At 40.3% G+C, this 13,089-nt stretch overlaps 1 protein-coding gene across 2 annotated transcripts in view; it reads left to right on the top strand.

Moving 5' to 3' along the window:
• Window positions 1–13,089, top strand: part of grhl3 (grainyhead-like transcription factor 3) — a 39,193-nt gene that overhangs the window by 12,905 nt on the left and 13,199 nt on the right. For both annotated transcript variants that reach the window (XM_088087445.1, XM_088087444.1), the window contains exon 4: window positions 7,940–8,036. In XM_088087445.1, coding sequence (XP_087943571.1) covers window positions 8,035–8,036 — 2 coding nt within the window. In that variant the 5' untranslated portion in view covers window positions 7,940–8,034. The remainder of the gene's footprint in view (window positions 1–7,939; window positions 8,037–13,089) is intronic.

The following is a 13,089-nucleotide window of genomic DNA, read 5'->3' as shown; positions in this document are numbered from 1 at the left end:
CCTCCTCTTTTGTGCCCTCCTCATCTCCCCCTCACATCTTTTCCAGTCTTCCATTCACACTTCTGCCTTGATTTGCGTTTTCTTTTTATGTGGGTGACAAGCCGCATTTGTCTTGAAGGCATGACTGTCTCTCCCGGCCTCCTCCATTCATTCTGTCCTTCCCTCTCTCCCTTCCTAACCTCCTCTCCTCCCCCCTTTCGCACTAGCAGGTGAATTCTCTTTCAGGAGATAAAGTCATACAATAGCAGGTGCATGTCTGCCGGATATGACTCAAAAAGACAGTTTAGATGGACTGATATAACCCAACTGTTGACTAATTAAAACATTATTTTATTAGCCCTGCAGAGAAAACTGTTTCCTTTTTCAGTATGAATAATAATTTAGTGTGCACACAGCCACCTCTCTGTATCTTAACTTAGTTTGATCAGTTTTCATTAAATACTGTGCTTTAAACCCTATTCTGCTTTTTGATGGGACTGAATGTATACAGGAAATGTTGTTTGTGTGGCGATTTCATATTCAAATATTCAGTCACAAGGTGTTGTCTGCTGTCAGTAGCTGCTGCAAGTAACCTTAGTTTACTTGTGGCCTAACACCTGTCTGACTGATCCCAATTTTGGGGAGATTTTGTCACCATTTTCCCTCATTCTGTTGTTAGCTAAGTTTCTGCTGTAGTTGACACATTATTCATAATAATGGTCATTTCCTTCTTTGAGATCTTTACACTTTCCAAGAAGTAATTTATCTGGTTTGCAGCAATTACTACTCTGCAATTTGAGTTTTGACAACGTACAAATGCGTCATCAATATAACTTGTGGCTTTGTATCAGCTTAAATATCACAACTGTGGAAAGTCTGTTAGAATATACAATTACATCATTATCTGTTTTAAAGATAATTTTTACTTTTCTAAGGCCCAAACACCCAAGAAGACACAGTGATTCGGGTCAGTTCAGGCACTGACACAATATTGTCTTAAGTTCACCTACAGTAGTACTGAGGGGTAGAAAAATACAGCAGACTTATTTATAGTATGGTTACAAACTGTTAAAATTTTGCTCATTTAAAAGTTATGCTGCTGTTTGTCACTGATTACTAAAACTGCTTCTTATGCAGTTGTTTTGCACAACCAGCAATATATGTGAGAGTTTTAATGTAAGAAACTTGAGCTTGTTGCATTAAACATTGAGTCAGAAATAACCACACTACATTTTAGTAAATAACTCAACAGTAATACAGAAAAATGACACTGGGTCCAAACAACTGTTGATGTAGATCTCTGGGGGGACACAGAGTACACATCCCCCTCCATATTTAGAACATGTGCATTTGTCTCTGCCAATAAAAACATTAAAATAGCAAAGGAGTTTTGACATTTACACTAAAAAGTGATGCAAAAAAAGCCACAATCTGGTGCAGAAAAATTCACCAAATGCAGGAAATTAAATGTTTTATGCTAACTTTTTCTTTTGAGGACCCCCCAAAGTCCCCCTTTAATATGAGTCCCCCTTAGTGTTAAAACCAAACCTGTCCCCTTGCAAACAACCCATTCGTACTTGATAACCAAGCTATTGCTATATATTGACTCCAGCTGGCTGGATTTTTTTGGTATGAGCATTTTACAACACAAATTTCCAAAATCTTAAATGCACAAAATTTAAGAAACGAGATATTATGCCCTCGTAGTTAGAACTTCATATGAAAATAAAAATTAATAAAAATAAATAAATAAAATGAAATAAAACAATCAATTTTAGACACAAAAGATGTGAACTTTTGACTTGAGAAAGAAATCCCTCTCATAAACCCTGTGGGATTTAATAACAGAGAAGCAGGATTTAATAACATACAAGCAGTTAGCTTATTACAGTGATTAATTTATCTCTATGGCAACAGACTTTTGGATCATGCCTAAAGGTCACAGGGATTGTGCGCCAGTGCGTCAATCTTCCTTGTTCCCTGTTCTGCAATGGGGCGCACCCTGCGGCCGCCCTTGAGCAGGGCACGCTGTGATTGTTCCAGAGGACTGAGGAGAAAAGGAGTGCGTGGTTCCTCTAAAACTCCAACGAGCTGAGACATGTAGAGTGAAACTGGGCGCGGGACTAAGAAAGGACAAGGGAGGGAGAGATAGAGATATAGATTATGGGGAAGTATCACAGGTGAACATGGAAATTTTTTTCTTCCCTCTAATCAGAGGAAGACTTCAGTGGGTGAAAGTCAATGTAAACTTTATTTAGTGAGTTTATTTTACTACTTTTTACCCGCCTTTTAGATAAATATGTAGAGGAACATATTGAAAAAATTGATTAAAAGTTGATATTTACACCCATATATATTTAGTTTGGGTTTTCAAATGCAGCATTAATACACTGAATATATAAAAGTGACATAAAAAGACGAATATTCAGGAGTAACCCTTTGAAACCTGGATCGAAATCAGTTTTCTTGTGCTGCCTTCACTCACCTTACACAAACTATTATACCCTTTGAAACCTAAGCAAATTTTTTATTTCTGTTTTTGTTTTAAAAGTAGTAAACAATGACAAATGTGTTTTTTAAAAAATGGGGAGGATTATAAGAAAAGTCTAATGAAAAATAGAAGAGATAAAATATATAATATAATATATAAACTATATTTATAATTGTAATAATTTTAGAATTAAAATTGGGTTTCAGTAAAACATATAAATAAACATATAACATACTTTTTAGGTCATTCTCTTGCTTGACTTCTCTAATTTAAGTCCTTCTGTTTTGTTTTGTTTTTTTTAAGATTTTTTGGGGGGCTTTTATTGCCTTTAATTGACAGGACAGTGTGAGCGTGAAAGGGGGAGAAAAAGAGAGGGAGACATGCAGCAAAGGGCCAAGGCTGGATTTAAACCTGTGGCCGCTACGGCAAGGACACAGCCTCTGCACATGGGGCGCCGCTCTATCCACTCAGAAGAAAAGGGACAGGTTGACACATGCACTGTACCACACTGAAAAGAGTTAAGTCCACTGAGAATAGTCTGTGTGCTAACATCCACACCAAGTGCTCAAGCTGTAAAGACTGACAGTTACAGGTCGAAGTGGACGGCCACGTCCACGCCTTTACTTGAAAAGTTTGCTTTCATACCTTTTTTTTATTTTATTTATTTATTGTGTTTATTTTCAGGTAATCTTCTTTTTTCAACTTTCTACTTTTTGGGCCATGTCTTGATAAGTAGTTTGTTGCCTTCTCCTTGTGTTTTTAAAACAAATCAAACCTCTGTGCCCAGGAACGGTGCCAGAAGAGAGACAATGAGCAAGTGCAAAACAGCATAATGTAAAAAAGGGACTGTGTGTACAAGGAGGGCATGACTGCAAAAAATGAGTTTCTGTCTGAGGGTTTGAACCCAGAGTGAGGTGGTCTGAACATGTTCCCTGCTTTATTTGGGATAATGAAGCAACAGGCCCTGGAAAGCTCTCCTCCTCCACTATCCCACGGGAATATCACCACTCATCCATAGAGAAAGAGGGACAGAGAGGGATGATGGGTGGATGAGGAAAGGAGGAGGAGAAGGGGTGATGGGAGGGTGGAAAAGAGCGAGATGTTTATCGTTCAGGAAAGGAAAGTATGTGTGCAGAAGTTTTTCCTGCTTCGTTTGAGAGCGATAATTGTTCGAACCTGCACACATGCCTGATTGAGTGTCAACATATTCTCGCTGCTGCCCTCATCTTCTACAGTTTCCACTTGACCTTGACCCACAGTGATCATCCATGCCTGTATACACACACTGACAGTACATGCTGACATGTAACAGATTGTACACACACCAAAATGTCATGCACCCACAATTGACAAACAATTGAAACTCTACGGCACATTTTGTCTTGCACTTGCATCGGCGTCCTCTTCTGTGGAAGATAAAGAGCAGATTGTTGCAACGCCAGACGTCAATAACGTGTCTCTTTGTGGAGAATTTGAGCTGTACTGTATCTGCTGTGAACCCACACCATCTGGGTGTAGTATTACTGCCTGCAGGAAATATTCGCCAAAATATCTGTCTCCGCTTTTCTCCAGGGTGTGGATGGCCTGAGGCCATGGGGAAGGATTGAGCTCACCTGGCAGTTATTTGTTTTGCATTAAAATGACTATTGCTGTGATTTTTGATGCTTGGCTGATTCCCGTTGGCCAAATTCCCCTTTCTCTCATAACATCACTTGAGCAAGTAGGCATACCGCTCAACAGTACTTGAGCATGGAAGATGTTTTTTTTTTTTTTTTATAGATTTTTGAATTTTAGCGATATGGTTGTGTTTTATGGAGTGCTTTTCTTTACAAACAAACATCATATCCTCATTCAAAAGGTCATATGCATTAGCACCGCACAATTATGTCCTTAACTTAAAGTTACGTAATCGATGTAAAGCAAATGCGGTTAGGTTTAGGAAAGGAAACATGGAGAGGATGTATCCTAAAAAGACTCACTTAAGTTCACATGGTTCTGACCACCAGTCTCCTGGGGTTAGGGTTAACCTCCCTGACCCTGACCTAAGTCCTGCGTCCTGTGACCCATCCATCACCCAACCTACCTCCCATTGGGTCTTCTTGTGACCGCTTCCTAATTCACTCCTGTCAACACATTGGTCACATTATTGCATCCTTCCAAAACACGTGGGTTTTGCGTGAATCACTATCTCATCATTATGTTTGGTATTGCATTTCTTTTGTATCAAAGCATAAGAACAGCCTGAAACAAATGTTTTAGGGCATTAGGGAATGGGCAGCTAAGCATTTAGGAATAATTTGATAAGCTGGGAAGTATGCTTACTACTACTCACTTCGCCAAAAGAAAGATTAGAAAATTGATTCCACTGTCATGTCTGTGCAGTAAATATAAAGCTATAGCCAACAGCTCGATAGCTTAGCTTAGCATAGAGACTGGAATCAGGAAGAAATAGCAAGCGTGGCTCTTGCAAAAGGTGACAAAATCCAGCATTAACGATACCAGCAACTCCAATGCTCATTAATTAACTTGTTACATCTTGTTTGTTTATTTATACAAAACCTGAAAAGAAAAAAACTACAGGTTGTTGTTCATGTGCTGGACTTTTTCTGAGGACTGCCAATTGTTCAGAAGGCCCAAAATTCCAAAGCCCCGTTAGTCCAACAAATTTACCATTGGACTGGTGAACACCACTTGAAAACTGAAACTAACTGCAGGGAGGATTTTGCAGCAATGGGCTTTGGTTTTGGGGATAAGGAGCTGTTGGAGAAATGCACTTTAGGTCCATTGGGACATTTTTTAGACATTTGGGGCTCCAGAAGTTCGGGCCGTCAGAACAATGCCACGGTGTCCTATTCCAGGGTGCACCTTCACCTCTTTTTTTTGCCTCTTTTCCAGTCAGTCATTACTGAGGCTTCTTTGGGAATTATAAAGGAAATTTTGACAGCATTTTGTGTGCAGGAGCACATCTTGCAGCATGGAGACCCATCAAAAGAACAAAATCTCAAGAGATGATGAGATGGATGGCATGTCACAATGTGTAGCTGAACAAGTTCTGTTTGTTTAACCCACATTTTCAAAAGGGGAAAGAGGAGGTTAACACTGTACATAACTGCTAGTGGTGCAGGTGGTGCAGTGCAGAGTTGCAAATTACTGTGTGCATCATATCTGGGGGATAATGTCAGCAATTTGAGTAAAATACAAACTTTGCTTTTGCCATGAAACTATGCCACATGAAATTTGAGAGAGCCCGGGCAATATTAATGCCATATCAATCGGGCTTGAATCTCTGCAAGAAAGCAATTAAACATATTGTCCAAAATCTCAAACTCCTCCTTTGATGAGCTAGAATTTGCTAAACCCTTGGTACAATCTTTTAATTATAAGACCAGCTTTCTGAGCTGTCTTAAGTTTTGTACACATGCACCTTCGAGACAGTAAGGTTATAAATGTCCTCTGTAAAGGATGCTATTACCTGAGAATGTTCTGAGAATGTCCCTTCAACTCAGGTCAGAGTGCAATTATGCACATTTCTTTGTAGTTATTTACTGCAGATAAGAGTGTGTGTACTCCAGGAGCTACGAAGTGAAGTTGTATCTACCCTGAGCCTGAGGGGTCCAGAATGAAACCTGATATGGAGATGAGCCCAATACCTGCTCTCTGTCTGGGTGGGACTGCAATCAGTGGCCTAAACACCATAAAATATGTGTGTGTGTGTGTGTGTGTGTGTGTGTGTGTGTGTGTGTGTGTGTGTGTGTGTGTGTGTGTGTGTGTGTGTGTGTGGCAATCTAATTGCCTCTTGTTCTCAATGCATTGAAATCCACTTTTTTTAAAAAAAACCAAAAATCTTGATATTTTAACTTCACCACATCCAAAAGCTAATTTTCTCTCTGTTTCACACAATGTGTGTGTTTGTTACATTCTTCCTCTAAGTGTTGTGGTGTTGTATCTCACTTGCCACCCTGCTGCAGTCCTCCACTGAAATGTAAACACACTCACACAGCTCTAAGATTTCAATTTACCTATTCAAATATCAAATATCAGATACTGCCAGTTTCAATCACTGAATCAATATTGTATCAGAGATGATGTGTCTTTAAATCTCGGCACTCCTTGAGATTCTTGGCGGATGTTTGGCTCTGGCTGGAATTACTTTATACTTCTTAATCTGTCTGTTAGTTGATCCAGTACAATGCAGAGAATGCGGCTTTTGTGACAGACAAGATATCATCTGACTGTATCTACCACTTTTGTTCATGTATGTCTGTTGCTGTGAATGTGTGTATGCTCTGACTATATGAAAGAGAGAGAGAAAGTTTGCATTCATGCTTAATTGTAGGTTTATGAGTGAGTGTGTGTGCCTACAGCATGCATTTGTCATTCCACAGTGTTTGTTATCTTACCAGCCCTCTCGGTTGTATTCATACCAATCCTCCAAAAACAAAAGCACAGTCTGAGACAGAAATGAAAAGGAATGACAGACTACAAATTCCAACAGACTTTCATCTATCCTAAAAAAACGGTTCTTTCCTGTGTGTTTGGATTGGGCTTGCATACCCAATTTACTGTTGAAAAAACACCATAAGTTTGAAAGGACAGCGGGTATTGATGCAGAAGTAATAGAGAATTAATGAAAGTACACCGCTTTTGAAATGTCATCTGACTTCTGAATTTTTTCATTTTCAAAGACGCAATCTTCAAAAGACGTTGGGAACTTTACTTTGAATCCACCTGAGCCACTCTGTTGAACGTCACGCCGTCCTTGGTTAGAATTCAAATTATTTCTCAGAGGCTAAAATGTTTGCAGTTGAACAGAGGTATTTTGGACAGAAGATCAAAAGCGCAGGCTTCATACATTTCTGAACAAAATGCCATAATGGATTTTTGCAAGCATAAATCTTCTTTTCTCAAAAAGTTATGCAAACTGGGAATGCATTTGCACATGTTACGTAAGGAGCCAAGCTGATTTTAGGCAAAACAACAACTTACATCAGAATTAGAGATAGGGTTATTCATATTAATATTCATATTTTGATTATTAGTATAAGTACCAGTGTGTAGGATTTGGAGAGGGGGGGGATCACCATGTTGCACCGACAGGTTTCTACAGTAGCCATTCACATTTTTGCATCATCCACCAATTGTGATGAGCTAAACAATACTGGAAAAACACAGATTTTTAACATGAAACTGCTTTACTGTATTTTTACCAGTTTTATTTACTGGATCTATTTTTTGGAGAGGAGAACACCTCTGTGGATAATTTAGCTGCCGCTAAAATAATAACTTTTGGCTAGAATTCCTCCTGATTGTCTGGATCTTTGGTTATCAGAGACAAAAAGGCGAGCACACGTTAGCAGGTGCTGGGCCAGCAGCCCATCTGCGAGCGTTGAGGAGAAACACTGATTTGCGATGTAAAACTGTTTTATTTAGTGTTTAACTGGTTTTAATCACTTGGTCTGTTTTTTTTAGGAGGAAGAGGCCTCTGTGGATTGTTCGGCTCCCAGTTAAAACCTCCTGAACAATGAACACTGAAGGAATTCTCACTAAGAGTTCATGCTCATCACATGTGAGTAGTTTCAGCTGGTTTCAATCAGCAATCCTCACTGCTATATGCCACTGCTACGACTTCAATTCAATGTCAGACACAGACAGTAATTTTTTTAATTCACTTTACGGTCATGTATTGCTTTTGTTTTTTAGTTTTTCATGCACGAGGCATGCATTTGTTATTTACTGCATTGTGCTCATTTAATGAATTTGCAGGAACTACAATCCTCATTTTGTTCCTGTAAACTCCCCCCATGGCTAGTTTGTCAACACAATTGCCCTTAAGCAATGGCTCAGAAAAATGCATACATATTGAGCAATCACCATATTCTCCTCTGCAACTTCCTATTGCCCCATGTGTGGAGTGTCCTAACCTCTAATAGCCATCATTCAAATGTCACAGTGCTGAAACTTTGAAGCTGTTGTAGAGCTCCAAAACCCTGCCGTTTGCTCCTGTCAGCTCCCTAGTTTCTCTCCTTTCCTATCTTTACCAACATCAATCTGCTGTTTTTCCATTTTCCTGCTGACACCTCACCCTTCAATTCTTCCTTCTTCCCCCCTTCTTACACCCAAGCCCCCATCCTCCCCCCACCTGATCCCTTACTTGGGGCAATGTGGAGTTTCTGGGAGTGGCTGCTGCTGGCTGCTGGCTGGAATATTAAAAAGGAGTGGGGCTGATGAGGTGGGGGCTTAGAGAGAGTGTGTCCAGACTCTTGGAGCCTCTCTAGTCCAGGCCAAACAAAGTGACAACAGGATTTTGCTAAAGAGCTCTCACCATTCACCACAGTATCACAGCTCCGAGGAGGTCAGAGCTCCTGGCAGAGGTCAGCGAATCATGCAAACACTCTATTGGTGAACTTGCTGCAAACAGAGCTCAGAGACAAACATTGAGACAAAAACAGTCAGCTGATATCTGTGTCAAGCACAAATGCACGCACACACTTAAGATGTTCCTCCAAGAGATGGCCTCAAAAGCATCATTTGGTTTACAGTTTGTCATGCTTAAAGCCCTATCCCATCTGCATGGACACTAAACCTTAATATCACTTGACTGAATTAAAATGATACCAAATTGCATCATAATAATGACAACAACATGTTTAGAGCTGCTGACAGCAATTACTTTACTTGAGTGAAAGTAGCAGTACAATAATATAAAAAAGTAATCTTCTTAAAGCAAAAGAGTACACTAAGCAAATATTCTAATGCAACGTTTTTGCTCCCATTTTATACAGGTTTAAGTTAAGATTTCAAACTTTTTTCATGCACTCAAAAGATGTTTTCCTCTCAAATTATGGTAAAAAATGTGTTAAAATCCATGTTAGTGAGCACTTGGGACTGCAGGAATGACCTTCAGAGCTGTTGTCCGTAAATTGAATACTCATTTTACTACTATAATCCACCTTCGATGCTATTTCTGTTAAATTTGGAAGTACATCCAACTGCAGACCTGTATCAGCTCAGCACATCCACATCCACATCATTTTAATTGTGAGCAGCCCAATGCAACAAAAGTACTGCGTTTATTTTTTTGTTCAGCGAGGAGAGGTGTCTAGGTCACATGGCCTATCGACAGGGGTTCCTCAGGGGTCGGTGCTTGGTCCCCTACTCTTCTCTCTGTACACCACCTCACTCGGTGCAGTGATCCGCTCCCATGGTTTCTCCTACCACTGCTATGCTGATGACACTCAGCTCTTTCTCTCCTTTCCACCTGATGACAGAACGGTCTCAGCTCAGATATCAGCGTGTCTGGCTGATATCTCCACATGGATGAAGGAACGCCACCTTCAGCTAAATCTGTCTAAGACCGAACTCATGGTCTTTCCAGCTTGTCCATCTGTTCAGCCTCGGATCAGTGTCCAACTTGACTCGAGCCTACTTGTGCCCACAAACTAAGCCAGAAACCTGGGTGACATGATCGATGACCAGCTGACCTTTAAGGTTCATGTGGCCTCAGTTTCTCGGTCTTGTCGTTATGCCCTCTACAACATCAGGAAGATCAGACCCTTCCTGACCCAACAGGCCACACAGCTTCTGGTTCAGGCTCTTGTGATCTCACGCATTGACTACTGCAACTCTCTTCTGGCAGGCCTCCCTGCATGCTCATTCAAACCTCTTCAGATGATCCAGAATGCAGCAGCACGTCTGGTCTTCAACCAGCCCAAAAGAGCACATCACCCCGCTGCTAATTTCTCTTCACTGGCTTCCAGTGGCAGCCAGAATCAAATTCAAAGCACTTCTCTTGGCTTACAAAACAATCACAAGAACTGCTCCAGCCTACCTGGAATCCCTGATCCAGGTCTACTCTCCTTCTCGCCCACTACGCTCTGCATGCGAAAGACGCCTGGTGCTTCCAGCCCAGCACGGCTCTAAATCTCTAGCCAGACTCTTCTCTTCTGTTGTTCCCAAATGGTGGAACAAACTTCCAAACTCTGTGCGTTCTGCTGAGTCCCTTTCTACTTTTAAGAGACAATTGAAAACTCAATTGTTCCGAGAACACCTAGGCACTTAACCTGACTCTTCTCCAGCACCTAATGATTATCTAGCACTGACAACGTTGTGTGATGTTGACTGTCATCGTAAGTAGTGATACTGAGATTGTTGAATCTCAGATGCCGAGATCGCTACTGGTTATTACTTTGGTACTTTGGGGGGGTTGTGGCTGTGCGGCACTTCTTCTGCCACTAGACGGCAATACCTGTGACCAATCACACCTGAAGCACTTTTTGCACTTACTAAGGGTTTTTTTCCTTAAGTCTAAATTCTTGCTTGTGTTGTACGTCGCTTTGGATAAAAGCGTCTGCTAAATGAAATTGTAGAATTGTAGAATATTATCAGAAAAATGTACTTGAAATAAACTTCTGTACTTTACGTGTCTAATGCTATTTCACAATAAAAGCCTCTCTGTGCTGCCAATGCTCACCTTGACATTAAGTATAAAAGAGACCCAAAAACAAGCAAACCTCTTTTATAGTAAAATTTTTCCATACAGCCTAATTGATATTTGTAATGTAAAAATACATATAAAATGCATTTATAAGTTTGATAGTTTAACCATTTTGGTAATGTTAGCATTACTACAAAAGAATAAAAAACATTAGATTGCGGAAGTACTTTTTGTTAGTTGGCCTGCTTAGGGATGAGGGTGGAAAATGAAAGTGTTTTAGGATTAAGTGGCGTGCTTGGCGAAGAGGAAGCACTGCAGTTATAGTGAACATGTCAGGGCTTTACGGTAACAGGTGCACCGCTCACTAATTTCCCAAAGTGAGGAGCAGATAGAGAGTAACATGCCCCGGGCTCCTTATATCTCAGCCAACCCTCAGCACACATTCCTCCATGACAAACATGCATTAGAGCACATGGAGAGGAAAGTGAAAGAGATGGAGAGATATGTGTGCTGTGTAGGAGTTGATGAGAAAGATCAACCGCAGAACAAAAGAGACAAGAAACGGCTTTAATTTTCATTACTATCTTCACCTGACATGACTTATTCACTGTGGTTTAAGAGTTTAAATTAGCATGATCTTTAGGGTTTAAGTCATGAGGATGAGATTTAGTGGTCAAACAGTGGTAAGGAGCAGGAAAAGTAGGTGAAAGGAAGAATCAATGGGGGACAGGAAAAGGAGAAAGAGATAGAGTGGGAGGACAGAGGTGATGAGAGGGCTCCTTCTCAGCAGCAGTCGTGCGTAGAGTGAGCGCTGATCTCTGTTTGTATGCGACCATGCATGGCTGCGAGCTCGCATGCACATGCACACAAACAGTCACACAACAGGCCAAAGCGCCGCGACACTCAAGTCTTAGTTTCTTTCTCCAAGGAGGCGAGTTTCAAGGCATGAAAGGAAGCCGTTTGAACATCCGGTGACATCCATCCATCTTCCCTTTCCACATCGTTTCCACCCTGTCGCACTGGGCCACAGATCTCTTTTACACAATTAGAAAGTTCTACATGTGCATTAGGAAAAAAGGAAAACTTACAGACACCCAACAAAAACTTGACTTCCTCTATTGCAAGCTCACTCACTCGTATTCCTGCAGAGATAAAGACAGTTAGATATCTGTGTTTGTTTAAAACATTAAAAATGTCATGGAATAATATTTTAGTAAACTATGTCCTCATATTATCAGCATGGGTTTGTGTTCTGCAAGCTCAGAGTGACTACAGTTTGTGACAGGTTCATAACTTCCTGATAAGTTCGTTGGAAGTTCCTGGAAAGAATTTTGTGATTCATAAATAAATAATAAAAACCGTACCGTCATTGAAAGAATTGCTCCCTCTAAAACCCAAGCAAATATAAATTTATTGCTCATTTATTGCTGGAGACTTTACTGTTGATATATGTTGAATTATAGTTGAGATTTTTTGTATGTTCAGCTCTGCTCTAGTTACACTAAATGTACTTGAAATGTATTAAATTGGAAGCTAACAGTGTCTCCTCTTTCCTTATAGCTGGCAAAAATATTATATAGTTCATATCAAGACATTTTTTAAATCCTTAGGGAATTATTTGGTGATGACATCTTTATTTCACATTTTTATATGTTTATAGGGTTTTTCCTTTGTTTGAAGTGAAGGGAGAGAAACTGAAGTGAGAATTAAAGGGTTTAACATTTTGATGTGTTAATGTGTCAGCACTAATGAGGGACGGATAGAGAAAGTATAAGAAAGACAGGGTGAGAGAGAGAAAGAAACCACAGGCGAGAGAAACCATTCTCACCTTCAACGAGCTGATGACAAGTGAAGCAGAGGCTCACATCATGTTACATCCATCCTCTGTTCACTTCTTTTTTTACCTCTCCTATAACTCCTGGTTCCACAGTTTATGAGATATTTAGTAAAGCATGCATGTCCAGCCTGAGGTACGGGGGCATGGAAACCTTATCTGGGGAGTCCAGGAGACAAAGATGGAGCTTAAATTAAACGTCTTATAGATGTACTTTCAGGATGTATACTGTGGCGTAATGAAGGTGTGTCGTATAGAGAAAATCACCATTCTTTCTTTCCGTGTTCTGATTTGATGCCAAATTGCCTCTGGGGCTTTGTGTCTGTGTGTGTTATATTTATGAGGGTGTGT

This window comes from Plectropomus leopardus, chromosome 14, assembly GCF_026936395.1.
Source record: "Plectropomus leopardus strain MGB_pleo_1.0 chromosome 14, ASM2693639v1, whole genome shotgun sequence".
Classification (NCBI taxonomy): Eukaryota; Metazoa; Chordata; class Actinopteri; order Perciformes; family Serranidae; genus Plectropomus; species Plectropomus leopardus.
Note: the sequence above shows the minus strand (reverse complement) of the source record. Positions and strands in the feature narration are given on the sequence as shown.